The 26,753-nt window shown below is 39.8% G+C and overlaps 1 protein-coding gene across 3 annotated transcripts in view; it reads left to right on the top strand.

Annotated features, from left to right (window-relative positions):
• The window catches only part of Gale (UDP-galactose 4'-epimerase), a 292,156-nt gene that overhangs the window by 240,086 nt on the left and 25,317 nt on the right, over positions 1–26,753 (top strand). For all 3 annotated transcript variants that reach the window (XM_090373357.1, XM_090373355.1, XM_090373356.1), the window contains one exon: positions 19,550–19,641. In XM_090373357.1, coding sequence (XP_090229483.1) covers positions 19,550–19,641 — 92 coding nt within the window. The remainder of the gene's footprint in view (positions 1–19,549; positions 19,642–26,753) is intronic.

The raw sequence follows: 26,753 nt of genomic DNA, 5'->3' as shown, positions 1-26,753 counted from the left end.
GATGTCTAATTGCAGACCGAACTGCAGTTGTAAATACTCTAGGTGAAACATTTGCAAAAATATCTGCAACAACATCATTCCCTCCTGAGTTCTTGGCCTTGAAAGAAAAACGTGAGAAACATCCATTAAATTTCTCTTCAAAAGGGCTCGAACCATATAACAAGCCCTTTACACAGGAAGAGTTAAATGCAGCACTCTTTCTTACGCATGCAAGTGCTGTCGGGCCCGATGACATCCACTACGAAATGATAAAACATCTGTCACCACAGTCTAAAAATCACTTATTAATTTTATTTAACAGAATTTTTCTTGATAAACAATTTCCGGATTCCTGGCGGAAAGCAATTGTTCTTGCCTTCCCAAAACCAGGAAAGGATCCTAGATATCCAAGTAACTATCGGCCTATTGCTCTGACAAGCTGTTTGTGCAAGGTCCTGGAAAGAATGGTTAATGCCCGCCTTGTGTGGTATTTGGAAACAAATGACCTGCTTTCCAGGACTCAGTGCGGCTTCCGAAGAGACAGATCCACTTTGGATCATTTAATCCGACTTGAAACATACATTCGTGACTCTTTTATTAAATCCGAGCATCTGGTAGCAGTTTTCTTTGATATTGAAAAAGCGTACGACACAGCTTGGCGATTTGGAATATTAAAAGACCTCTACAACTTTGGTCTTAGGGGTAACCTTCCTCTCTTTATCAAAAACTTCCTTTCCAATCGCCATTTTCAAGTGCGTTTAGGATCTACTCTCTCTCGAGAGTTCTGTCAGGAAGAGGGAGTCCCACAAGGGTCCGTTCTAAGTGTCACGCTTTTTGCAATCAAAATAAACTCTATCACGGAACAACTTCCGCCCACAATAAACAATGCCCTCTATGTTGACGACTTTACTATATTTTGTCACTCATGCAATATGAGGGTCATTGAAAGGCAACTGCAGAAAGCCATTGACCACCTTACATCTTGGTCATTGGCTAATGGGTTCAGATTTTCATCACAGAAGACCGTTTGTGTACACTTCTGTCGCAAACGTAATCTTCATCCTGAACCGGATTTAAGGCTTGGGCAAAACAACATCCCAGTCGTAGCAGAAGTCAAATTCCTTGGACTTATCTTTGACAAAAAGCTGACATTTGTTCAACATGTTCGTCAGCTTAGGACAAGGTGTGTTAAAGGGCTTAACATCCTTCGTGCCCTTTCGTCAACATCATGGGGCGCAGATCGCTCTACTCTTCTTCGTCTTTACCGAGCCCTTGTCCGTTCTAAACTCGATTATGGGTCCCAGGTATATGGATCTGCTAGAGATAGTGCACTTCGGTGGTTAAATCCAGTTCACCATCAGGCCATTCGGATAGCCACAGGAGCATTTCGCACATCTCCAGTCCAAAGCCTTTACGTCGAAGCAAATGAACCATCCCTATCTTTTCGACGTAAGCAGTTGTCTTTACATTACACCTTTAAATTGAAAGCCCTGCCTGATCATCCCACATGGACGTTGGGAAAATCTCTATAACACCCGTTGGACTGCCAACAGACCTTTTGGTATTCGGATGCAAGGGCTATTAAATGAACTAAACGTGACGGTAAACAATGTTGCCCAGTCACCAAGGCAACTCCTTCCACCCTGGTATGCACATTTGCCAATGTGCGACTTCTCCCTCAAGATCATGGAGAAGGCTAATACACCGGCGGCCGTCTATCAGCAACTCTTCGCATCGCATAGAGAGCAGTACTCTGACTTTCTGCCAGTCTATACAGATGGCTCAAAGTCAGAATCTTATGTGGGATCTGCTGTTGTATTTCCTCAGAAGACATTATCATTCAAGATCCCACAAGAAGCTAGCATTTATACTGCAGAGTTGCATGCAATTGAAATAGCCCTTGAGTTCATTATAAATAGCGATTACCAAAGGTACATGGTTTACTGTGATTCATTGAGCGTATTACAGGCTCTAGTGTCGATGAGGTACAACTCTCATCCGGTCCTGTCACGGATCCGGCAGATGCTATGTTCTGCCTTTGAATCAGAATTTGACATTCGCTTCTGCTGGATCCCAAGCCACATTGGGATCCGGGGAAATGAATTAGCTGATACTGCTGCCAAATCAGCCATTTCCCTGGATAGTCATTGCCTGTCAGTCCCCTATACAGACTACAGGCAAATAATACGATGTAAATTATACTCCCAATGGCAAGACTCTTGGCACGAACAGACCGCGAATAAACTACAGCGTATTAAGCCTGTAATCATGCAATGGCAGTCCAGTGTACGCAGGGTCCGAAAAGAGGAAGTTGTTCTTGCTCGGCTCCGCATAGGTCATAGCCATCTAACACACTCCTTTTTGCTGAGGGCGGATGGCCCACCTATGTGTGAGACGTGTAACGTCATTTTAACTATCTCTCACATTTTTATTGAATGTCCTGTTTTTAGACAATCTTTTTCTAGCAGTTTTAGTAATCTGGCTGAACCCTTTACACTCGGTCAGATTTTAGGTGACAGAGACAACATGTCTGACGTTTTTAATTTTTTACAGTCGATCAATTTATACACAAAGATTTAAGTTTATATTTTATACCTTTTATATAACCTTTAACCACTGTATCATTTTTACCTTTTTGACACGGTAGCCTGTTCTAAGGCTGACCAATATTTTTTTATTAGTTTTATTTTTTGATTTGGCGCATTATGGCCATAGCTGCCAATGCGCCATTAAAAACCAAACCAAACCAAGCAAGGTGATCTGATTGAGGTGTATAAAGCCTTCAATGGTTTGAGCATGCTCAATGCTGAGTGGATTCTTCCTCTTGCTCAAAATAATCTCCTGAGAGGGCATAAATTTAGATTGAGGAAAGACGGTTATGGGATAGATGTGCAGAGGTTTCCTTTAGCCAGCGTGTGGTTAATTGCTGGAACAAACTTCCATCTGTCGTTATAGAAGTTGATAGCTTAAATAGATTCAAGGAAAAACTAGACAAACATTTGGAGCGAGTGGATGGGTGAAATTAGAAGATTCGGTTTGTTTTTTTTTGGATGATGCTATATAAGCTTGCTTTCTTGCATCATGTGCCTTTACTAATGCTAATGCTCTAATAAGGACACTTCTCTGTATTAAGAAACATTCATTTTGTTGTAAACTTTACAGAGATTAATAACTACTAAAAGGCATAATTTTTTTGGCACATTTCTGTGTGCTTTCTATGATGAAGTTAAACTTATTCATGTTGAATTTCTTACAGGTTATATTGTATCTGCAGTCTGCTAATGAAGAACAATAAAAAATTGTAAAAGTAATTTTGTAATGGAAAATGTGATACATTTCCAGTAGTCTACATTACTGAGGTATTAAGATTATTGTTTGTTTTGGGAGAATTAAAATCTATAAAGAAGGCCTCCCAGCATTAACAAACATTGCCCAGAACCCAGAGAAGGTACTCATGATATGTCTAGCATCTAGCATTTTCAATCCCTCCCTCTCAAAAATTCACAAGGCATCCTTTCACTATCGGAAATTCACATAAGAAATAAGTTAATAAATAAATTAAATTTCCATACAATGGAGAGGTGTGTTATCAATTTTTGATGTGAAGTGAATGTTCACTAACATTCCCTTAATTATAGCCAAACTATCATGGCTTGCAAACACACGCATGCACACCCCTATCAACCCATGTAATATTTCTGCTTAGTGGCTGCTGTGTTCATTACTTTTTTTATCATCAAAATTTTAGAATGATCGCAGACACAGTTTTAATTAGTATTAGTATTAATATTGACAAATGATGCAAGAAAGCATCTGCCAAAAAAATAAAAATAAAGTAAAATAAAAATGAACACTTCCCTTGACTAGTTCTTCCTTGAATTTATTCAAACTATCCACTTCTACACCAGATGGAAGTTTCCTCCAACAATCAACTACCTACTGGTTAAAAATAAATTTCTGCATGTCTATTCTGCAACTGTCCTTCCTCAATTTGGATTTATGCCTCTTTGTGTGCATAGTCTGAGCAAGAGGCAGGATTCCTTGAGCTTACTCAATCCATTCAGAGCCTTAGAAATTTCAGTCAGATCTCCTTGCTGGTGTCTCATCTCCAGATGCTGAAATTTGCAGAACTGAAGCCTTTAGTTGCCCTTACTACTCTTGTTGCTTGGACTTCTCTACATGCACTCCAACTTAACTACGTCCTTCCATAAATGAGATTTCCATATGTGCAGTATTCAAGAAGTGGCCTAACCATCCTTATACAATGGAATAGTCATCTCCTTGTCCCGACTGATAAAATTCCTGTATATCATTGACAAAACCCCCATGAGTCTCTCCTGGCTCAGAGAACATATCTGATTATATTATTATCTCTAGGTCTTTTTCATTCTCTACTAACCTGAGTGTGATAACACACAGTTGGTGTGTTAATTTGGGATTACTGCAATCCCAAGATAACACACAGTTGGTGTGCTAATTTGGGATTACTGCAATCCATATGAAGTACCTTGCCTTTGTCAGTGTTAAACTTCAACTGCCCTTTCCCAGCTGATCTGCCTGATTTATCACAGTTATCTTGACATCTGTGATTAACCACTCTGCCAACCTTCATATCATTTGCAAACTTAGACATTAGACCTGATATGCCTTCTTCACTATCAGTAATAAATATTGAAAACGACAACTGAACTCTTGGGGATAGCTGATGAAGCTGCCAAAAATAAATTCCTAATGGGAAGCATTCAGAAATGTAATCATATAAGTTGCTAGGCTTTTTATACAAACTAAGAGCTACTGTTCAAGGCTTAGACCTGATGGATGTCAGATGTACAGATGTAGCTCATTGCAGAGAAGAAGAATACATGGAGTGCATATAAATTATCAGGTGATGTAGAAGCCTAAAATAGATGTAAACTAATCTGAAATCAAGTTACAAAAGAGGTTAGGCAAGCAAATGCAGATGAGAAGTCCCTGGCAAAGAATGTAAAGATAAACAGCAAAGACTTTACTTATGTAAACTCTAGAAGGAAGGGAATGAATCAGATTCATCCATTGGATATGAATGGTTTAACTGTTAATGAACCTGTTCAGGGGGCCCCAAAACCTTATTTTTAGTGTGCCAGGGTTCCAGACTACCTAAATCCAGCATTGCCCCTTAAACCCTGCCCATGTGCTTTACAGGAGGTGAGAGCAGTAATTGGCGGATCATTTTATTTTAAGGGGCTTAGAGGGGAACAGGTATTCTGTGTGTTATCAGATACTCAGTCTAAAACACTGATAGATCCAATATCTTTCTATTACAGAAGATTTAGGAGAAGTCTGGTTGGCCTGCCTCCCTAACATCCCCTCATGCACACCTTCTCGATGGTAAGCCCTGTTATGTCACTTAGGTGGCAATGAACGTGTAGAGTGGTTCTCTTCAAGATGCCTGGTCAGCGTGAAGAGGAAAAGACCAAACCCTCCAGCACATGACCGCACGACGAAACAAATGGCTCTCAGTCCCCAGTGGCTTTCACTTCCCCTCTTACAGCAGTGAGAGGATCAGAGTGGAAGTAGAGGGTGCTGAGAATCTCTGGGTACGACCAGGCTGCCATGCACGGAAACTGAACTTGGCCTGTTACAACGTAAAATCGCTCATCGGTGAAGACAGCATATTAGAGGTGGAAAAGGAACTAGAAAATGTGAATTGGAATATCATCAGTTTGGCTGAAACAAGAAGAAGAAATGAATCACTTATAAGTTTATCAAGTGGAAATCTGCTGTATACCAATGGAAACAGTGAAAGGAGCGAAGGTAGAGTTGGGTTTCTGGTCCATAAAGATATAAAAAAACAACATTTTGGAATTCAAAAGTACATCACCAAGGGTGTCAAGACAAATACTCAAGATTTCTAAGAGGTACAAGCTAAAGGTTACAATGATTTATGCACCAACATCGAGTCATGATGATGAAGAGGTTGAAGAAATGTACACCGAAATTGAGAGTCTTTTAGATAAGCAGAAAACCCACTACACTATTATTATGGGGGACTTCAATGCTAAGGTTGGAAAAAGACAAAACAGTGCAGAAAGAGGAAATATAGGAAATTTTGGAATTGGTAAAAAGAAATGAAAGTAGTAGTAGTAGTGGCATGTGATGCAAGAAAGCAAGTGTATGAGCTTATGCAGCATCAGCCAAAAAAAAAAAAAAAATTTTACAAAACAATTCCCTCTAAATGTTTGTCCAGTTCCTCCTTAAATTTATTTAACCTGTCAACTTCCACAACGACAGATGGAGGTGAAAGACTTGTGGAATTTGCAGAATCTCAAGGATTGTCAGTAATGAACACTTTTTCAAGAAAAGTCTGAACAGAAAATGGACATGGAAGACTCCAAATGGATTAACAACTAATGAAATCGACTTCATCCTCACTAACAGAAGATATATCGTGAATGATGTTACTATCCTGAATAAGGTAAATGTTGGAAGTGGTCACAGAATGGTAAGATGCACACTTGATGTAGATGTAGGAAAAGAAAGGGGGAAAACTGACTCGAGTAAATAATACAAAGGTCTTTGAGATAACAGAAGAGGAGAAAAAGCAGTATGTACTGGAACTTAAGAACAAGTTTGAGCTTCTGCAGACTGCTCAGGACCAAGATACCGATGAGGAATATTACAACTTTCTGAAAGTGATAAAGCCCAAGAAACCTATAGGGAAAAAGAAATCCAAAGAAGAAAAAATTAGTCAAGAAACACTTGTTATGATGAACCGAAGGCAACAAATGAAGAGCAAGATAAACACTGATAAGGAGAAAATTGACTATACTGAGTTGTGCATAAGAAGATTTAACACAAGAAAAGTAGAACAAGCATTAAGGGAAAACAAAGGACTGAAATCAGCAGCCATGAGCAGTAATACAGAAAGACAAATGATACTGAAACTGAAGAATAGCGATGGTGCACTTATAAATAGCAGAGAAGGCATAATTCAAATAGCAGAAGACTACTATAGAGAATTGTACAAGGAGTGAGGGAATGATGCCAGCAGTGGGGAAGATGGATCGCAAATTAGTAACACATACTACATACCCGATATTCTTCTTGATGAGGTAGAACATGTGTTGAAGAAAATGAAGAATCAGCAAGCCCCGGGGGAAGAAGTTACTGTAGAGTTGTTAAAATTGGGAGGAAGAGACATAACACAAACACTGGCAAGGCTCTTCATGAAATACATTAGAAAAGGTGTGACGCCTAAGGAGTGGAATAATGCAATCATAGTTTTGCTGCATAAGAAAGGAGATAAATCAGAAATTGGAAATTATAGACCAATTAGCTTGTTATCCCACATTTACAAATTGTTCGCAAGGATCATTACTAACAGATTAGAAAGAATACTTGATGAAAATCAACCGAAAGAGCAAGCTGGCTTTAGGACAGTTCGCAACTATGGATCATCTTCACGTAATATCACAGCTAATGGAGAAAGCAAATGAATATAAAACACCATTATGCCTGGCATTTGTGGATTATGAAAAGGCATTTGACTCCATACAGCATAAGCAATGTTTCAGGCACTGGAAAGTCAAGACATAGATACCTCGTATATTATGATTTTGAAGAAAATATATCAGAATGCTACCTCCTTTATTAGGCTAGACAAAGACAGTAGCAAATTTAAAATTGAGAAAGGAGTTCGACAAGGAGACAGAAGAATCGAAGAACTATCTCCGAAGCTGTTTACTGCTGCCCTTGAGGAAGCTTTCAGAAGATTAGACTGGCCGCAGAAAGGAGTCAATGTGAATGGAGAGTACCTAAACCATTTATGATTTGCAGATGACATTGTGGTCATAAGCTACGATCCCAAAGAATTAGAGGAAAATCTTAATCAGTTATGCACACTTAGTAAGGATTTTGGACTAAAGATGAATATGGCTAAAACAAAAGTAATGATGAACAAGTATGCCACAGAAAGGGACATAATGATTGAACGAGCAGTAATTGAAAAAGTGGAATCATTACTTATCTGGGACAAGTTACAAAGGGTACTAGGAAAGTTTTGCAATATGACGCAACAATGAATCACAGGAAGCTGCTTGTTGCTGCATGTTGAGACATGTTCATTCGTGCATAGTAGCCGCCGCGCCAAGTCGATGGGCTCAGCAGCAGTGCGTAGCACACGCTTCTTGATTAAACCGGGGTTCGAGCCCGTCACCACCAAATACGGAGGATGCGGAAAGGTCAGGGAATGACCACCGCATATCCCGGAGCAATATGGCCTTAGTTGCTAATGCTCCTTAAAAAAACCAAACAACAACGATGGGCTCAGTTATTCATTAGTAGTGAGAGTGTAAAGTGCTTGCGATGGCATCGTGGTCACGAAATGAGATAAGGACAGTTTTGCGGTATAATTTCGTGCGTGGTTTAACCATAGACCAGTGCTTAGAAGAAATGACTCTTGCACTAGATGATGATTGTCCACATCATACAACGATATTCAGGTGGTATAGAGAATTCCAAAGGGGAAATTTCACTCTGGAGGATTCTGAGAGGCCGGGAAGGCCACGAACGTCAGTTACGGAGGAAAACGTTACTGCTGTGAGGAAAATGCTTGACGAAAACAGGCGAGTGACCTACCAACAGATAGAGGATACTTTGGGCCTAAATGCACCAGCAATTCGTTCGATTCTGCAAGATCATTTGCACGTGAAGAAACTTTGTTCTCTCTGGGTGCCGCATCAACTGACTGAAGAGCAGATGACACGACGTGTGACTTGGTGCCGGGAAATGTTAAAAAAGTTTGATAAGGGACAATCTCGGTATGTGAACAACATCGTGACAGGTGACGAGACTTGGCTGTACTATTACGATCTGCCGACCAAGGCTCAAAACAAAGTTTGGGTCTTTGATGATGACGACACACCCGTAATTGTCAGAAAATCCCGATCTGTAAAGAAGAAAATGATAGCTGTATTTTTCAAATCGAGTGGAATTGTGGAACGTGTCGTTTTGGACACGCAGAAGACAGTCACAGCTAAGTGGTATACTGACCAATGCCTGCCTAAAGTCATTGGATCTATGAAGAACCTGCGGCCAAAGTCAAGAATGGACACCTGGTACCTCCATCACGATAAATGCTCCAGCTCACCGCGCCAAAGCCTGCACCGAATATTTGACCACGACAGGACCGAAACTTCTCGAGCACCCTCCCTACAGTCCAGACCTTGCTTCCTGCGACTTTGCACTGTTCCCGCATGTGAAAATGAAGCTAAAAGGGAGGCGGTTTTCCAGTGATGAGGACCTTCTACGGGCTTGGGACAACGAGCATGCTTTACTCCCTAGTGAAACTTGGCAGAACTGGATTAAAGATTGGTTTCGGAGGATGGAGAGGTGTATTGAATGTAGAGGAAATTACTTTGAAAAAATTAAATAAACAAAGCTGTATTGCAAAACTTTCCTAGTACCCTTTGTATTAGCTGTAATAATGATAAATGGCTGGAAGTCAAGAGAAGAATAAATTTTGGATGGAAAGCATTCAGGAAATATAGTCACATACCGAGGAGCAATATCCCAGTTTGTCTGAAACGTAAAATAATTAACCAATGTATACTCCCCACCATGACTTATGGAAGTGAAACTTGGACACTCACCAAAAGAATGGAAGAGATGCTGAGAACTACACAGGGAACAATGGAACGAATTATATTGGGAATCAGACTGTTAGATAAGAAGAGAAACACATGGATTAGGCAGGAAACTCAAGTAAAGGACATTCTTATCAAAACTAAAGAACTAAAATGGTCTTGGGCAGGACACATAGCTCAAAGACATGATGATAGGTGGACTAAGAAAATAACAGAATTGCTTCTAGCTCCTCTTGGGAATACCCAAGAGGAGCTGGAAGAAAACCTGAAAGACAACAGCAGAGATGGATAGATGAAATTCATGAGTTTGTGGGTAGTAAATGGATGACCATTGCAGAAAACAGAAGGAACTGGAAAGTTGCTGGAGAGCCCTTCATCCTGCAGTGGATTCAAAATGGCTGATGATGATGATTTATTTTAAGAAGACTGGACTGAACTGTGTATATGTAAAAATAAAAGCATGGATTGCAAAATTTTGGTATACAAATATAAAACTGCATTATCTCAAATCTATAGTTATGGATGGATTCCTGTATATACATATATATATATACTGGTTATAATTAAACTGCATCACTTAAGATCATTTTAATAGTCTGTAAGTGACAAACCACAAATCTTCCACAGATGAAATTTTGATACAGTGTGTAAAAGGCACAAAAAAAGACACGATGACATGCTTGAAAATGCAATATGCAAACTCTTTGCATGGTTAGTTGCACACACACACACACACACACACACACACACACACACACACACACACACACACACACACACACACACACACACACACACACACACACACCTTGGATGACATAAAAGCAAATGGAACCACAGTTGGAAGCAAAAATTAACATGGTACTGCAAATGAAAAATCATACATTTGTGGTAAAGCTCTCTTACCAAAGCAATAATAATGCATTGACTTTGCTTTGGCCATACTGCCATTTAAAAACTTAAAATGAACCTTCTCCTTCCCAAAATTGGCCCCTCGACGTTGGCACCTGTACGTGGTGAGGGGACCTCCCAGTGACGCTGCTGGACCTCTAGACTAGCATCACTGGGATCCAATGCCCACAGCCCAGGTTCCAGGCTTACATCAATGGAATCCGGCGTGTTTGCCGTGCACTGCGACCCGTGGAAATTCGGAAAGGGGGATCCTGGTGGTTGAGGGACCCAGCTTCAATACACCACTTTGGCCCCTGCTTTGACAAGACAGGAGGTCCTGGAAGGCCCGGCTAGGATCAATCGGCTAGTAGGTTCGCCTGCGAGGGTCAACCGTGTCAATGCCATGCCCCTACCCTCACGGTCCGAGGGACAGGATTCAGGCTGGCGGCGGTGCGGGTATGGTGTCTGGGTAGCCCTGGCGTCCCACTCCCGAGCGCATTTATTGCTTGCCGGGTAGTGGGCGTCCCTTTGGGCTCCATGGTGGGTGGGGAGCCCGGGCACTGAACCAAATAAAATTTCTATGAATCCTGATAAACTTATTTCTTCAGGGGCCCAACCCAGTCCCTATCCGAAACAAATGACAAAGATACAGATAGCATTATTGCTAACAAGAGGCAGCGAACTGAATTACCATCAGGGCCTGTGCCAGGGTTCTTAATTATGCATTCTACCAATGAAACACCGATTGGTAAAATGTCGCCTTTTTTTATTCAAAAAGGGTTAGATGGGTTAGCAGGTTCACCCAAATCAGTTAAGAGGCTCCGTTCTGGAGATCTTTTAATTGAAACTAAAAATGACAGGCAATCTTAACATCTACTCCGAACAACATCAATCGGAGGAATACCTATAACAGTGACACCACACAGAATACTCAAATCATCGAGAGGTGTCATTTCGGAGTGGGACCTTCTCGACGTAACCGAGGAGGAAATCTGCTCGGAATTAAAACCACAGGGAGTTATTGCCGTCAAGAGAATTACTGCGCGAAGGGATGGAAAATTTGTTAAAACCAGGAGCGTTATCCTGACTTTTAACTCTCCTAAACCTCCTGATGAGATTAAAGCTGGATACATCAACTGTTCAGTGCGTCCATATGTTCCGAACCCTTTACGGTGTTTTAAATACCAGAAGTATGGACATTCTCAAATGGCCTGCCGTGGAGTCCTTGCATGCGCTCGATGCGGCGCAAAGGACCACGGAACAACAGCATGTTCAGCCGCAAAACCCACCTGTATTAACTGTGAGGGAGAACACCCGGCCTGCTCACGAGCATGCCAGAGGTGGAAAGAAGAAAAAGAAATTCAACGGCTGAAGGCAGAACTAAATATATCATACCAGGAGGCAAGGAAATCAGTGAAACCCCTGAATACCAACAAACCTACCTACGCCCAGAAGGTAGCAGGGAGATGTTCCGTCGGAACTCAGACGGACATGACCATTCCTCCAAAGGAGTCTTTCACTCCTATCGCGCGTTATCTTTTAAGTTCTCAAAAACCTGCACAGAAGGACCAATCAGCTGCCACTCCTATATCGGTACCTCCTAATGCTCCACAAGTAACAAAGGTAATTATGAAAGAAAAGAATAAGAAAGGGGAAGTCCCCCCCCTAGTACCCAAGAAAAGATGGATGTCGAGCAGAAGGAGGTACCCGAAGATTCAGTGTTGGAACTCTTTGCGGAGGAAGAAATAGACACGGGACAGCGTCCATTCTTCCCCAAAAAAGATAAACCCAAGACTGATAAAATTAAGCCCTCAGCACCTCGGAAGCCGCCTGAAGGAACCACCAAGCCAAAATAATGGCTAAATTCCTACAGTGTAATTGTCGTGGATTCCGCCAAAATGCAGAAGACATCAAGGCACTCCTGCAAAAGCACAAACCATCTTGCTTTTGTATACAGGAGACTTACCTAAGGGCAAATGATGACCCCAGGATGCATAACGTTGCTATCATTCGCAAGGATAGAATTGGGGATGGCCCCGCTCATGGCGGAGTCGCAGTCCTTGTGGGCAACCATACCCCTTTCCAGCATCTGCGACTTACTACCAGCATAGAGGCAGTAGCAACTCGAATAACTGTGGGGTTTTTACTAACCGTTTGCTCTATATATTTGCCACCTGGTACTGACATCTGCCAGAAAGACCTTGATGATCTCGTAATGCAGTTGCCTCCCCTTTCTTACTTCTTGGGGACTTTAATGGACATAACACCCTGTGGGGTAGTGCTAGCATTAATAGAAGGGGAAGAGTCATAGAGCGTATGCTCATTGACAATGACCTCTGCCTTCTTAATGTGGGAACAAACAACTTTTTCCACATGCCTACCCGTACGTTTTCTGCCATTGATCTTTCTATCATCTCGCCTTCTCTTCTCCCTTCACTTACTTGGGAGGTAGAAATGAACCCGTATGGAAGTGATCACTTCCCCGTGATAACCACCTTAATTACTGGGAGACCTTGTCTTCCTGTCAGGTTACCGCGGTGGAAGTTTGATCAGGCTGACTGGAGTGCCTTTCAACACCTGGCAAAGTTTGACAACTCTGCAGTCAGTCAGGAGCCTATCAATGATGCAGTTACGTACATAACAGAAAATATTCTCCATGCAGCTGCAACTGCGATTCCAAAGACATCCACGCGGTTTCCTCCCTTTCCAAAACCATGGTGGAATCCAGAATGCACAGCAGCTAAAAAGGCTCAAAACAAAGCCTGGGGGATATTTCAACGATATCCTACCATGGTCAACCTATTAGCATTTAAACGTGCACGAGCCAAAGCACGCTACATCCGCCGTCAGAGTCAAAAGGCATCGTGGATCCGTTTCACATCATCCATTACTCAGACGACCAGCACTAAGGTGGTCTGGGAAAAAATCCGGAAAATGAAGGGAAAATACACAGCACACCCCTCATCGATCCTTGAATATAATGGATGTACTATTGCAGACTTCACTGCAATTGCCAATGCTCTTGGGGAAACATTTTCTAACATCTCTGCAACATCATCTTACTCCCCAGAGTTTCTGGTCTTAAAGCGCAACACTGAAAAACAGGCCCTTAAATTCACATCGAAGGGTTCCCACCCATACAATGGGCCATTTAACATCCATGAGCTGAAAACAGCACTCGCCCGTACAAAGGCTACCGCTGTTGGACCAGACAACATCCATTATGAAATGATCAAACATCTTTCACCAGAATCCATGGACCGTCTGCTCTTCCTGTACAACAGAAACTTCCTCGAAGAGCATTTTCCGGATACCTGGCGCAAGGCTACTATTCTTGCTTTTGCTAAGCCAGGAAAGGATCCTAAATATCCAAAAAACTATCGTCCTATTGCTCTGACCAGCTGTCTGTGCAAAATATTGGAGAGAATGGTCAATGCTCGTCTCTTATGGTATTTAGAATCGAATGACCTTCTCTCCCGCATTCAGTGCGGCTTTTGAAGAAACAGGTCCACATTGGACCACTTAATTAGACTGGAAACATCTATCCGAGATGCTTTCCTAAAAAGAGAACATTTGGTGTCCATCTTCTTTGACATGGAAAAAGTGTACGACACAACTTGGAGATTTGGTATTTTAAAAGACCTTTACAATCTCGGTCTAAGAGGTCACCTTCCCATTTTTATTAAAAATTTTTTATCCTGCTGTTATTTCCAAGTTCGTGTAGGATCCTCCCTTTCGCGGCCCTTTTGCCAAGAGGAGGGGGTACCACAAGGATCTGTCTTAAGTGTCACGCTTTTTGCCATTAAAATAAACTCTATTTCCGAACAACTTCCTCCAACTATAAACAGTGCACTCTACGTCGATGACTTCAGTATATTTTCTCAATCATGCAATATGAGGGTTATTGAGAGACAACTGCAACAAGCTATTGACCGTCTTAACTCCTGGGCCACGGCCAATGGTTTCAGGTTCTCACCGGAGAAGACCGTTTGCGTCCATTTTTGTCGCAAACGTAACCTCCACCCTGAGCCTGAATTACGACTTGGACAAAGCACCATTCCAGTCTTATCAGAGACGAAATTCCTGGGACTCATTTTTGACAAAAAGCTTACATTTGTCCAACATATTCGTCACCTACGCACAAAGTGCACGAGAGGGCTTAACATTCTCCGCTCTCTTTCTTCTACCTCTTGGGGTGCAGACCGATGCACTCTACTCCGCTTATACCGGGCGCTAATACGCTCAAAATTGGATTATGGGTCTCAGGTGTATTCATCTGCCAGAAATAGCACTGTTTGTTGGCTTGTTGACCCCGTCCATCATCAAGCCATCCGTATTGCTACTGGTGCTTTTAGAACTTCGCCTGTCCAAAGTCTGTATGCCTAAGCAAATGAACCATCTTTGTCGCTTCGGCGAATGCAGTTGTCTCTGCAATATGCCTTCAAGCTGAAGTCCCTACCACACCATCCCACGTGGACATCCGTTTTCGAGCCACGATGGGAAAATCTGGCAATTGGCCATTCGGCATTCGTGTTCAAGAGCTACTCAATAAGCTTAACATCTCGGTAGACAAGGTTGCTCAATCACCAAAGGAGCACCTTCCACCCTGGCATGCACAAACACCAGCATGTGACTTCTCGCTCAAACTTGCGACAAAGTCTAATACTCCAGCTTCTGTCTACCTTCAGCTCTATTCACAACACCGTGCAGAACATTCTGACTTCTTGCCAGTTTACACAGACGGCTCGAAGTCAGAATCGTATGTAGGATCTGCTGCTGTTTTTCCAGATAAAACCATATCAGAGCAGATACCCGTTAACTGCAGCATTTACACTGCAGAGCTGCATGCGATAGAGTTAGCTCTAGATCACATAAGAAAACACCGATACCAACGGTGTATTATATATGCCGATTCAATGAGTGCACTACAGGCTTTATCAGCGGTGTCACGCACTAATCATCCGACCCTGTCCCGAATTCAGCAGATAATATGCAGCCTCTATGTAAGTGGATTCGATATCCACTTCTGCTGGATCCCCAGTCACATCGGGATTAGAGGAAATGATTTGGCTGACACTGCAGCCAAATCGGCAGCCCTGACGGATAATCTTGACCTGTTAGTCCCCTATACAGACTACAGGCAAGTGATCCGTAGTAACCTGCATTCTCAGTGGCAAGATTCGTGGCATTGCCTGATTACTACGAACAAGCTGTGTCGAATTAAGCCTGTGATCCATCCTTGGCGGTCTAGCTTACGCAGGGATCGCAAGGAGGAAGTTGTTCTTGCTCGGCTTCGCATAGGACACTGTCATTTAACACACTCCTTTTTGCTGAGGGCTGATGACCCTCCTATGCGTGAGCAATGCGACACCATTTTAACCGTCCAACACATTTCATGTGATTGTTCCAGTTTTATAAATGCTCGTTTTACTGCTTTTACCCATCTGACTGAGCCGTATACACTCAATCAGATTTTAAATGACAACGACAATGTGTCAGCAGTTTTTAAATTTTTAAAGTTGATCAATATGTATACACTCATATGAAATATAAAATTTGCTTTTATCATTGTACTGATTTTATTTATTTATGATTGTATGTACCTTTAGGCGAAGTAACATTTTTATAAGTTACCAGTCTTACCTTTTTATATTTTAACATTTTCCTGGCGCACTATAACCCTGCTGTTTTTGCGCCACAAAAATCAAAATCAATCAATCAATCAATCAACCAACCCAAAATTGGCTGTACAAAACAATGAGGCAATTTGTCTGTAGCTCCAGATAGGATACCACCCAAAATGACATCCATCCTAGCCACCTATTGGCAGCTGTTATTGACAGAATTGCTGTTGCTGTAGCCTGATGGTGCTATATAAAATATAACACCCATCATGTTGCTTTGGGATATCCTATGAGCTGATAAGACTTATTTCCAGCTAAGCAGAAGTGTGAATATCCATAATTTTTGAATATGTGGAATGTTGCTTCTCTGTTTTATTGCTGAAATTGCTCTCAAATACCCATTCAATACTGTTTGGTGTTGTTTCCCATCATGCATCCAAATTGGACTAATCTTATTTGAGGAAGTTTGAGTATATGATCCTAAAAATATTACAGGTGAACATTTTGTTTGCAAGAAAACACAGCTTTTGCTATGCTATCAAAATAAAAAAAATACATATAACACCCTTATTTTGTTCCCTCCTGACATAGGTGCTGGTCCAAATGACCTTTGAATTTGCCCAAACTGTTGGCTTCAACTACCTGTGGGGGTAACTTATTCCAGTGACTTACACATAATTGACTAAAGAAAAACTTCCTACAATATTCAATCAATACCAATTTAAATTATTAAATCCAGTCTCTATACCATTTTTCTTCATGATTTGAATTTGTTTCATAGTTCTGGCATCATTTATAACCATGAAAATTTCATCTTGATTTATTTTAGGTGCCTACTTAACAAGTTCTGTAGTACCAGATATTCGAAGTCTTTCCTCATATGGACACCGTTTGTTGATTTCATCAAGTACATTGACCACTGCCCACCTTTAGACCTTTTCAAGAAACTTGATGTTTTCTTTAGGTGTGGTCTCCACACTTGTACATACCTCCAAATGCAGTCTCATCATTGCCTTATACAGTGGACCTCACTATCTCAAAAAAAAAAGTTCCCACAAATCATTGACAGGGCATGTGCCCTCCTTTCCACCTGTCCATACTGCATGGAGGATTTCATATCAGCCTAGATAATAACTGCCAAATCTCTCCCCTCCTCTGTCTTTAACTCATCTCCTCCTAATGTATAAGCTTCCACTTTTCTGATCCCCCCCCCGAGGCCTATCTAAGTTATTCAGAAAGAATGCTGCTTGTCACTAGTCACTGGCCACTCTGATCTTAATATCATACAAAAATTTTGACACTTCTCCCTTTTCTCTCTTCATCAGTGTAATTTAAGAAAATTAAAAACAACAGTGCTCCCAGCAGTGGTCCTTGAGTGATCCCAACTCTAAACTAACGGTTACTCTACCCAGAAGAGTAACCATTAGTCACAAACCTCTGCCTCCTTTCCTGCAGCCATCCCACAATCCATGTAAGAACCTTACCCCTGATAAGAACATGTTCTAGCTTATACAGTAACCTCTCGTGCTGAATAGTCAAATATTTTGCTAAAATCCAAATAAATAATGTCAGAATTATTTCCAACATCCCATTTCTATGTAACCCTCAAAGTAGTTAATTAGATTAGTTAAACAGGATTTTCTCTTTACAAAACCATGTAAAAGGAAAAAGGATGCCTTGTAATTAATCTTTATGTCCAATGCATTCCTCACTGCCTCTTACAGTTTCTAGGTGTATGCCATCAACCCCACATTGATGGCAGAAGATTGTTTATTAAGTTTATTTCAAACTTAAGTTTGAAAGATTTTTTAATAAACAATCACTGTAATTTCAGTATTACTAATTACCTACTGCTGGGCTTAACTCACATGATTTCTTTTCTCCCCAAAGGATCTTTCATCTTCAAAATATCAATGCGAAGTACCTGTTCAGCTCATCAGCAGCATCAGCTGGGTTATCTCTGACTTTCTCATATCTATTACATAATAGTTAAATCTATTAATTTGTTAATGGAACTTTGTTCTTTTCTTATTTGTATTCACATACATGAAAAATTCCTTTTGCGCTATGATTTTCTCTGTGATTTCTCATAAATAGTCTTCGCCAATCTAACTTTTTCTATTCACTGTTATACAAAAACATATCTTTTGTAAGCTTTGTTACTTTTCATTACCCTGTAACTCAGTCTTGTCATCTTTCTGTGCTCTATTAAACTGGTCATCTTTATACTCAACCACTTTGGTATCATCCTTGTACTATATTTTGTTAATGGTATACATGCAGCCACACGTGCCTTCTGTTTCTACTTCTTCAAAGATGTTCATTAGGTTTCCTGCATTTACATTCCTGTGTAATAGAGACCATGTAGCATCTTGGACAGTCATAGTCTCCTTTTCTGAAATTAAAACTAATGTGATTCCCTTAGTTTTTGACATGTTGCAACCTTGACCTTTCTTCCTCATCTAGCTTAGACTTGTATGATCCTTTCTGCTAAGAGTGCTGCTCCTGTCAGTCCTATGAGGTTATCTGAATCATGGGTGATGATCAAGTGTAGAAAAGTCTTACTCCTGCTGTTTTATCTAACATGCTAATGGAAATATTATTAACTATCTAGTTTTTTTTTTTTCTTCAATTTTGTCCCCCATGCATTCTTCAATTTTTTCCCATGTTTCTTAAACATATTATGATCTTCTTTGACCCTGTATTAGTTCTGGCCTTAAAGAGATTGAATGTTTGGACTCAGTTCTTTTTATGCAGAATGGAACTTCAGTAAACATTTCTTGGCTAGTAAAATAGTTTTTTTGTACCCACATTCGACAATAGCTACATATTCCTGGCACTTTGCCAATGCTTAGCCATCTTGCTCTCTGGGCCTTAAATCTTCTGGTTATGTGATATCCCCAGGACAGATCTTATTCCTAACATTCCCAATGATATGCTTTTGCAACAGTCGACCATGCTGTAATGCACTTCCAGCAGTTCAAATGGCTGTCATATTCCACTCAGCCTACACAACCTCTAATTTTCTCATTTCATACTGTAACTTGATAAATAAGTTGTGCTGCATGGCTGTGTGTGGCACTAAATGCAACCAATTATCACTTTTTGGCACTTTTTAATTATAACCAATGTGTATAATTGAAAATCAGATAATGATGTACCTCAAAAAATTCTTTGAAGAATGAATAGATTTGATTGACATAATTGCCATGGATGGAGTTAAAGTAGGTGTTAAATATTTAATTAATTTGAAAATAAATTTACATTTATAAGAATTGCTAAATTGTGATTTAATGTTTTTTTTGTTTTTTTTTTTTGCTTAACCTATTCTGTTTCTTACTTATTATAAAAAAAAAAAAAAAAAAAAAAAAAACATTTTAAGAGGAATTCCAATAGTCTTATTCTTGCATTCAATTTCTTTATTTACATAAGGTGTACGCGATTATATTCACATAATGGATCTAGCTAAAGGACATGTTGCAGCAGTAAAAAAAATAACAGGAGAAAACTCAGTGGGTTGTCAGGTTTGTATTTGACTTATACTTTTGTAATGTTTCCAACATTTGTTATGTATGTATAGTTTTTGTGTAATTCCTTGATTTCCAATAAAAAGAAGCATGCAGATATATATATACACAAACACACCCTCTCAATTTGCATTTGATATAGCATTAAATCTTAAGATTTCTGACACCACAAATTTGATTTAGAAATTCACAGTTCACATAATGACAATTTTTGTAAATAAAATTAATGAGAATGACTACACTTATGCATTTCAAATATACTGTTATTTGTTGTTGCTAATATTTTTGTAATGACAGAAGTGTCTATAAAACTATGTATTCTCTGGTCTGTTTGTCTTTTATGCTGGATGAAGAACTAGTTTCCAGGAGGAAAAAGGTCTTACCCAAGACTGACTAACTTGGCCATGTGTAACAAAAAAATAATAATAATTATTTTTAATAATTATTGCTTCGCCTCTTGCTCGCTTTGCTTGCCAATACCTTCTCACGCTTTTCTACATAAAATGTAGAGGTATGACGAAGTAAGGCAAATCTTTTCTATGTAAAAAACACACCCATCTAAATGCTCTGATCAGTACCTAATCAGGAAATGACGTATGTAATTATTTACCTGTGCATTTGTAGTGATGTAATTTTCCCCCGTACTTTTACCGTGTGACCCGCATCCCTCTTCTCCCATTGGCTACCCCACTATGCAGCATTCTCAAGGTCGAATAAATATCAGTATATAATTATTTACCTGAGTTTACATAGGTCACTTCAGAAAAGTACTTTTACTTGGGGTTCCATAATGCACAAGAAATATTGTTGCATTCGAAAGAGCAAGACTAAAATATTTAAAATATTTACAAAATACTAAACTATTTACAAATATACAAACTATATCATGTCTCATCATTAGCTGACTTTAATACACAAAAACATTACAATAGAACATCAAATGATGCTGAGCATGGTCATGTATTAGACAATGAATCACGTGCACGAGGTTGGTGAACATTATGGAGGCAGTTGTCTTTCAATGTGGCGAACAGCTTCTGCCCAGTATTTGTGTTCCTTCCGTTTAAGGGAGCCTCCGTAGCCAGGTGGGAAGGAGCAGCAGTGCGTAGCACACGCTTCTTGATTAGACCGGGGTTTGAGCCCGTCACCACCAAATACGGAAGATGCGGAAAGGTCAGGGAATGACCACCACATATTCCCGGAGCAATATGGCCTTACTTGCTAATGCTCCTAAAAACCAAATAACAAACAAACAAACAAACAAACCTTCCATTTAATGTTCCTCATATAGTAGAGGTATAATTGTAAATAGTTTAGTTTTTTGCAAATATTTGTATAGTTTTGTTATTATTTGTATAATAATTACATTATACCAAAATTACAACACGCTGATCAAAATCTAATCAGGAAATGGCTTATGTAGTTATTTTCCTGCATATTTGTAGTGACATAATTGCCCTGCCCTCTTCTCCCATTGGCTCGAATAATTATCACTAGGAGGAAAAATTTTTAATGTATAGAGAGATAACTTTCATAACTAGATGAAGATGAGAAGTAGAAATATTGAACATACTGCACCAAGTGTGCAGTATGTTCAATGTTTTGTGTGGAGTATGTTCAGTGATGTAAGACCCAGGATAAAGTCACTCACTTTCAATCCTTAGGCAAAGGGGTCAGTTCAAAAAGTCAGAGACGGTCTCTTGAGGAAGTCAGCAGAGATAGGGCACTTTCACCTGTATGGCTACCACTTGGGAAGGGCAAGACAATCGAACCCAACCAATGCATGAAGTGAAGCCTCGAAATGAATACATTCATCATGCAAGCATTGAGGAATGTATTCATTCATCATTCATGTTGGTCTCTAGTTTCATTACTGTGTTACTAAGAAGTAATGAAGCTAGAGACTGACATGACAATGTACAGGACAGAACTATGCACCAAGTGGTTAGAACTATTCCCAACTGTTCAGGCCCCGAGTTCCAAGCAAATGACTACAGCAATTCTTGACCGATTTGAAAGCGATTTTCTTAAAAGAGTGATTGATTGTAGTTGAGTGTTATTTTCTAATTTACGAAGTTATATAATTTTGCTCTTCTAAAGTAAAGAAGTCAGCTTACTCAACAGAAAGGAAAGCCACCTTTCTTCTTGTATATAAGGCAACCTTATCGCTTAGTCACTGGTGGCACCGCTCCTGCCTCCATGTGGTGGGGCTGGAAACCTGGGAGAAGAAATCCACTCCTGGGGCTAAAAGGAGCAACTACGGACAACACAAAATAGTCCAACTACCGATCTCTTGATCCAGATTCAAATAGACATGTTGACCATGATAATTTGAATACATCCCATGCCAAGAGACAAAAAAAAGAAGGGACAGATTTTTATGGTCCACTCTTTTTAATATTACATTCCTCCACAGACCAACCATTGAGTAAGCTCTGCCCATTTTTTGATTTAGAAATGCCTGGAAAATGTGGCTGGCCCTCCAAAAATGGTTCAGCAACTAAGATCTGGAGTTTTATATCAGAATGGGATCTCCTAAATGTATCAGAGGATGAACTTGTCTGTGAATTAAGCAACCAAAATGTAGTCACTCAGAAAGAATTGTCATCAAAAACAATGAAGAGCATATCCCTACTCGAACAGTCATATTGACATTTAAGTCACCAAATCTCCACACAACTATAAAAGCTGGATACCTCAGATGCCAAGTTCGACCGTACATTCCCAACCCAGTCCGGTGCTTTAAGTGCCAAAAATTTGGTCATCCGCAAACTGTGTGCAGTGGTGTTGTCACTTGTGCTTCTTGTGGTTCAAAAGAACACACACATACTGACTGTAATAATGAAACCCAAAACTGTCCTAATTGCCATGGTAATCATTCTGCCTTCTTTAAGGACTGTATCCAATAGAATACAGAGAAGAACATTCAGAAATATAAGATAGAGAACAAGGTGTCATATCAGGAGGCAAAGAAACACTTTGCAATTCCTACTAAATCATCTATGTATGCCTCAGTTACTCAACAGCTATGCTTAATATCAACTCAGACTGACTGCTCTGTCCCTCCAAATATCTCTATATCTGGTTGGGCGAAATCATTACTTTCTTCATTAAAGGAACAATCTCCCTCCAAATATGCAACTCAAGAAATAAATACACTGGTAACAGTGCCTCCGGATAAGAATCCCAATCAGCAACCAAAAGTGCAAACCAAGTGCTCTGAAAGAACTGATACACACACACACACACACACACATTCAGATGTGATACGTGGACATTGATGAAAAAGCAGATGAAGATGACACATTTCTTGAAATCATCCAGAAAGTGACATTGACACAAGCAGACCAGTCTTCTCAAAGAAGGAAAAAGGAAAAATAGACAGGCGTAAGACAACTACCTCACGGAAGTTAGCAGACACTAGTTTAAACCAAACAATGGATACAGTTATTCAGTGGAATTGTCGTGGGCTCCGTGCTAACTTTGATGACTTTTACGATGTCCTATCTGAATATAAGCCTGTTTCAGTATGCATCAAGAAACAAATCTCACAAATCCAATATCTATAACAATTAAGCATTACGATATGTACAGAAAAGATAGAAACTCATTTAATTTAGCTCGTGGTGGAGTAGCACTCATAGTGAACTCTTTGGTACCCTCTAGACCAGCATTTCTCAACTGGGGTCCACATGGACCCCCAGGGATCCATAGAAGCTTTGAGGGGATCCACAAGAAAAAAATTGTATTTCGGGGGTCCATAATATGAGCTAAGGGATTCATGATAAAATATTATAAATAAAATAATTTGTTAAATAAAAATAAATAAAAATAATAATAATAATAAAATAAACTAATGTCATAGAAAAGTCCAGAAATTCGCAGTTAGAAGATACTCGTATTTTTTGGAACCTTCTTTAGTTGACGCAAAAAAAAATTTCTTTCCATAGAAAATTCTTGAAGAAGAAAACATTATTTAAGCACCGACTAATCTAGAAAGAGTCAGTCAGTCAGAGGCAGTCATTTCATTCTATAGTGACTAATCGGCATCGTTGTGGTGAAATCTATTGTTTGTGTTATTGAACGTTATTGTTCTAGTGAACTATATTTCCATTAGTACCTACAAGCATTTCCAACATTAAATATTTGAGGTTAATAATATTATTATTGTTTTCAGATTACCCATGGCTCATGCAAAGAAGAAAACAAGACAATATTTGACTGAATATCTGTCATATGGTTTTATTGAACCACCGGAGAATATCACAAAACCATTGTGTCTTATATGTATGATTGTGCTGTCTAATGATAGCGTGAAGCCAAGTAAGCTTCGTCACCATTTGGAGACAAGGCACAGCGAAAAGAAAAATAAATCAGTGGAGTATTTCCGAACACTATGAGACAATTTTCAAGGAAGAAACAAATTGGATCAGATTTTTAGTAAACAAACAAGCAATAAAGATAGCGGTTTATTAGCATCATATGAAATCAGCAAAATAATAGCAAAATCTGGAAAGCCACATAGCATTGGTGAAACTGTCATCTTGCCTTCGATATCAGTTGTAATTTCAACAATGTTAAACAAAAATGCACGTGAAATTACCGATAACCTTCCTTTGTGCAATAACACAATATCCAGACGCATTGGTGAAATGTCTGAAGATGTAGAAAATCGCGCCTCCGTAGCCAGGTGGGAGGGAGCAGCAGTGCATAGCACACGCTTCTTGATTAGACCGGGGTTCGAGCCCGTCACCACCAAATACGGAGAATACGGAGAATGCGGAAAGGTCAGGGAATGACCACCGCATATCCCGGAGCAATATGGCCTTAGTTGCTAATGCTCCTAAAAACCAAATAACAAACAAACAAACATGTAGAAAATCAACTTATTGCTCAATTATGAGTGAAACAGTTTGCAATGCAACTCGATGAATCAACTTTGATGGGCAATGAAGCACTTTTATTGGCATATGTAAGATGTATGGATGATAATCAACTCAGAGAGGAAATGCTTTTTGCAAGATTCCTCAAAACAGATACTAAAGATAAAACAATATTTAAGGAAGTCCAGTCTTATTTTAGAGAAAAAATATTCCACTCGAAAATTTAATGGCTTGTGCTACTGATGGCGCTCCTTCCATGGTCGGTAAGTACAGAGGGTTTTATCACTCATTTAAAAAATGCATTGCCAAAAGTATTTTGCATACATTGCGTGATTCACCGCCAACATCTGGTGGCGAAGAGATTGAGTGGACGTCTTCATGAAGCCTTAACTCTTGTAATAAAAGCTGTCAACCTCATTTAGGCTAATGCTCTTCAAGATCGTCTCTTTCGCAAATTTTGTGATGAAAATGAAGAAGGATTTGACCGTCTTGTACTGCATACAGAGATGCGATGGTTGTCTAAAGGCAATTGTCTTCGTCGTCCTTTGGGACAGTATTGTATCATTTCTAAACAAAAAGGAGATTGGAAAACAGTTGGTTGCCATGAAAACAGACATATTTTACCTCTCAGATGTGTTTGAAAAACTGAATTCTCTTAATAAGCTGCAGCAAGGACATAATTGTGATTTAATATCTAGCAAAGAAGCCATTAGTGCATTCCTAGGAAATCTCAAATTGTACAGTCTTAATATCTCACACCGTGCGTTTAGCATTTTAGCATTAGCATTAGTAGAGGCATTTGATGCAAGAAAGCAAGCTTATGCAGCATCAGCCAAAAAAAAAAAAATAAATAAATAAATAAAAAATAACCACTTCCACTTCATCCCTCTGTTCGTTCGAAATACCTGTCCAGCTGAGCCTTAAACTTATTCAGGCTATCAACCTCCACGACAAGGGATGGAAGTCTGTTCCACCAACCAACCACCCGCTGGCTAAAGGCAAATTTTCTCACGTCTATCCTACATCTGTCTTTCCTCAATTTGAATTTATGCCCTCTCAGGTGATTATTCTGAGCAAGAGGAAGAATCCCATCAGCATTGAGCATGCTCAAACCATTCAAGGCTTTATACACCTCTATCAGATCACCTCGCCGGTGCCTAGTCTCCAGACACTGTAATTTGCAAAACTTAAGCCTTTCTTCGTAAGAGCACCCCTTTGCTCCATTCACCAATCTTGTTGCCCTTCTCTGTACTTGTTCCAGCATCTCTACATCCTTCTTGAAATGAGGCCTCCAGACCTGTATACAGTACTCTAGGTGTGGCCTGACCATTGCCTTATACAAGGGAATAATCACCTCCTTATCCCTGCTAGAAAAATTCCTATATATCATTGACAATACACCATGAGCTACTCTTGCAGCCCGTCTGCACTGCTCAGAAAACTTCATATCTGCCTGCACAACCACCCCCATGTCCCTTTCATTCTCTACCACTGTCAGTATAGTACCACAGAGTTGATACGTTGCTCTGGGGTTGCTGTTTCCCATATGTAGTACTTTACATTTGTCAATGTTAAACTTCATTTGCCACCTCTTAGCCCATCTGCTCAACCTTTCCAGATCCTGTTGCAGTAGCATAGTGTCAGTAGTGTCCTTGACAACCAGTTTCCAGTTTTCTTGTTTGACCAGTTTCCAAACCTTGCTTCAGTTAGCAGTGATTTAAAAGATGATGATTGTGTTGTGTATGTTGATCATTTAAAAAAAATTTATGAAGACATGCAAGTTCAATTCAAGGACCTACTAGAACTGAACAGCCCAGATTGGGTGCTGATTCCATTTGAGGTAAATGTTGCTGAGGTTGAAATTGATTTACAAGAGGAACTTGTTGAATTGCAGTCGGTCTGATGAGACAGTCCGAAGTCTATTCAAAAAAAGATAGCATGATGTATGGAAGAATAGTGACATTGCATGTAAATATCCGCTTTTATGGGAGAAAGCTAAAACGTATGTCATTGTTTTCCCATCATCTTATCTTGTGGAATCTGGCTTTAGTCGTGTAACACAGTTGTTAACAAAAAATCATAATCGACTTGATATAGTAAAAAGAGGTGATCTTCGTCTGACTCTCACAAAATTGCAGCCAGATATTAAAATGCTAATATCAAAACATCAGCCACAAGGATCTCATTAGTAGGGTCTATTTAATGGAATTCTATTTAATAGCTTTA

This window comes from Mastigoproctus giganteus, chromosome 5, assembly GCF_048544385.1.
Source record: "Mastigoproctus giganteus isolate SK-2022 chromosome 5, ASM4854438v1, whole genome shotgun sequence".
Taxonomy (NCBI): domain Eukaryota; kingdom Metazoa; phylum Arthropoda; class Arachnida; order Uropygi; family Thelyphonidae; genus Mastigoproctus; species Mastigoproctus giganteus.
This window is presented reverse-complemented; position numbering and strand designations above follow the sequence as displayed.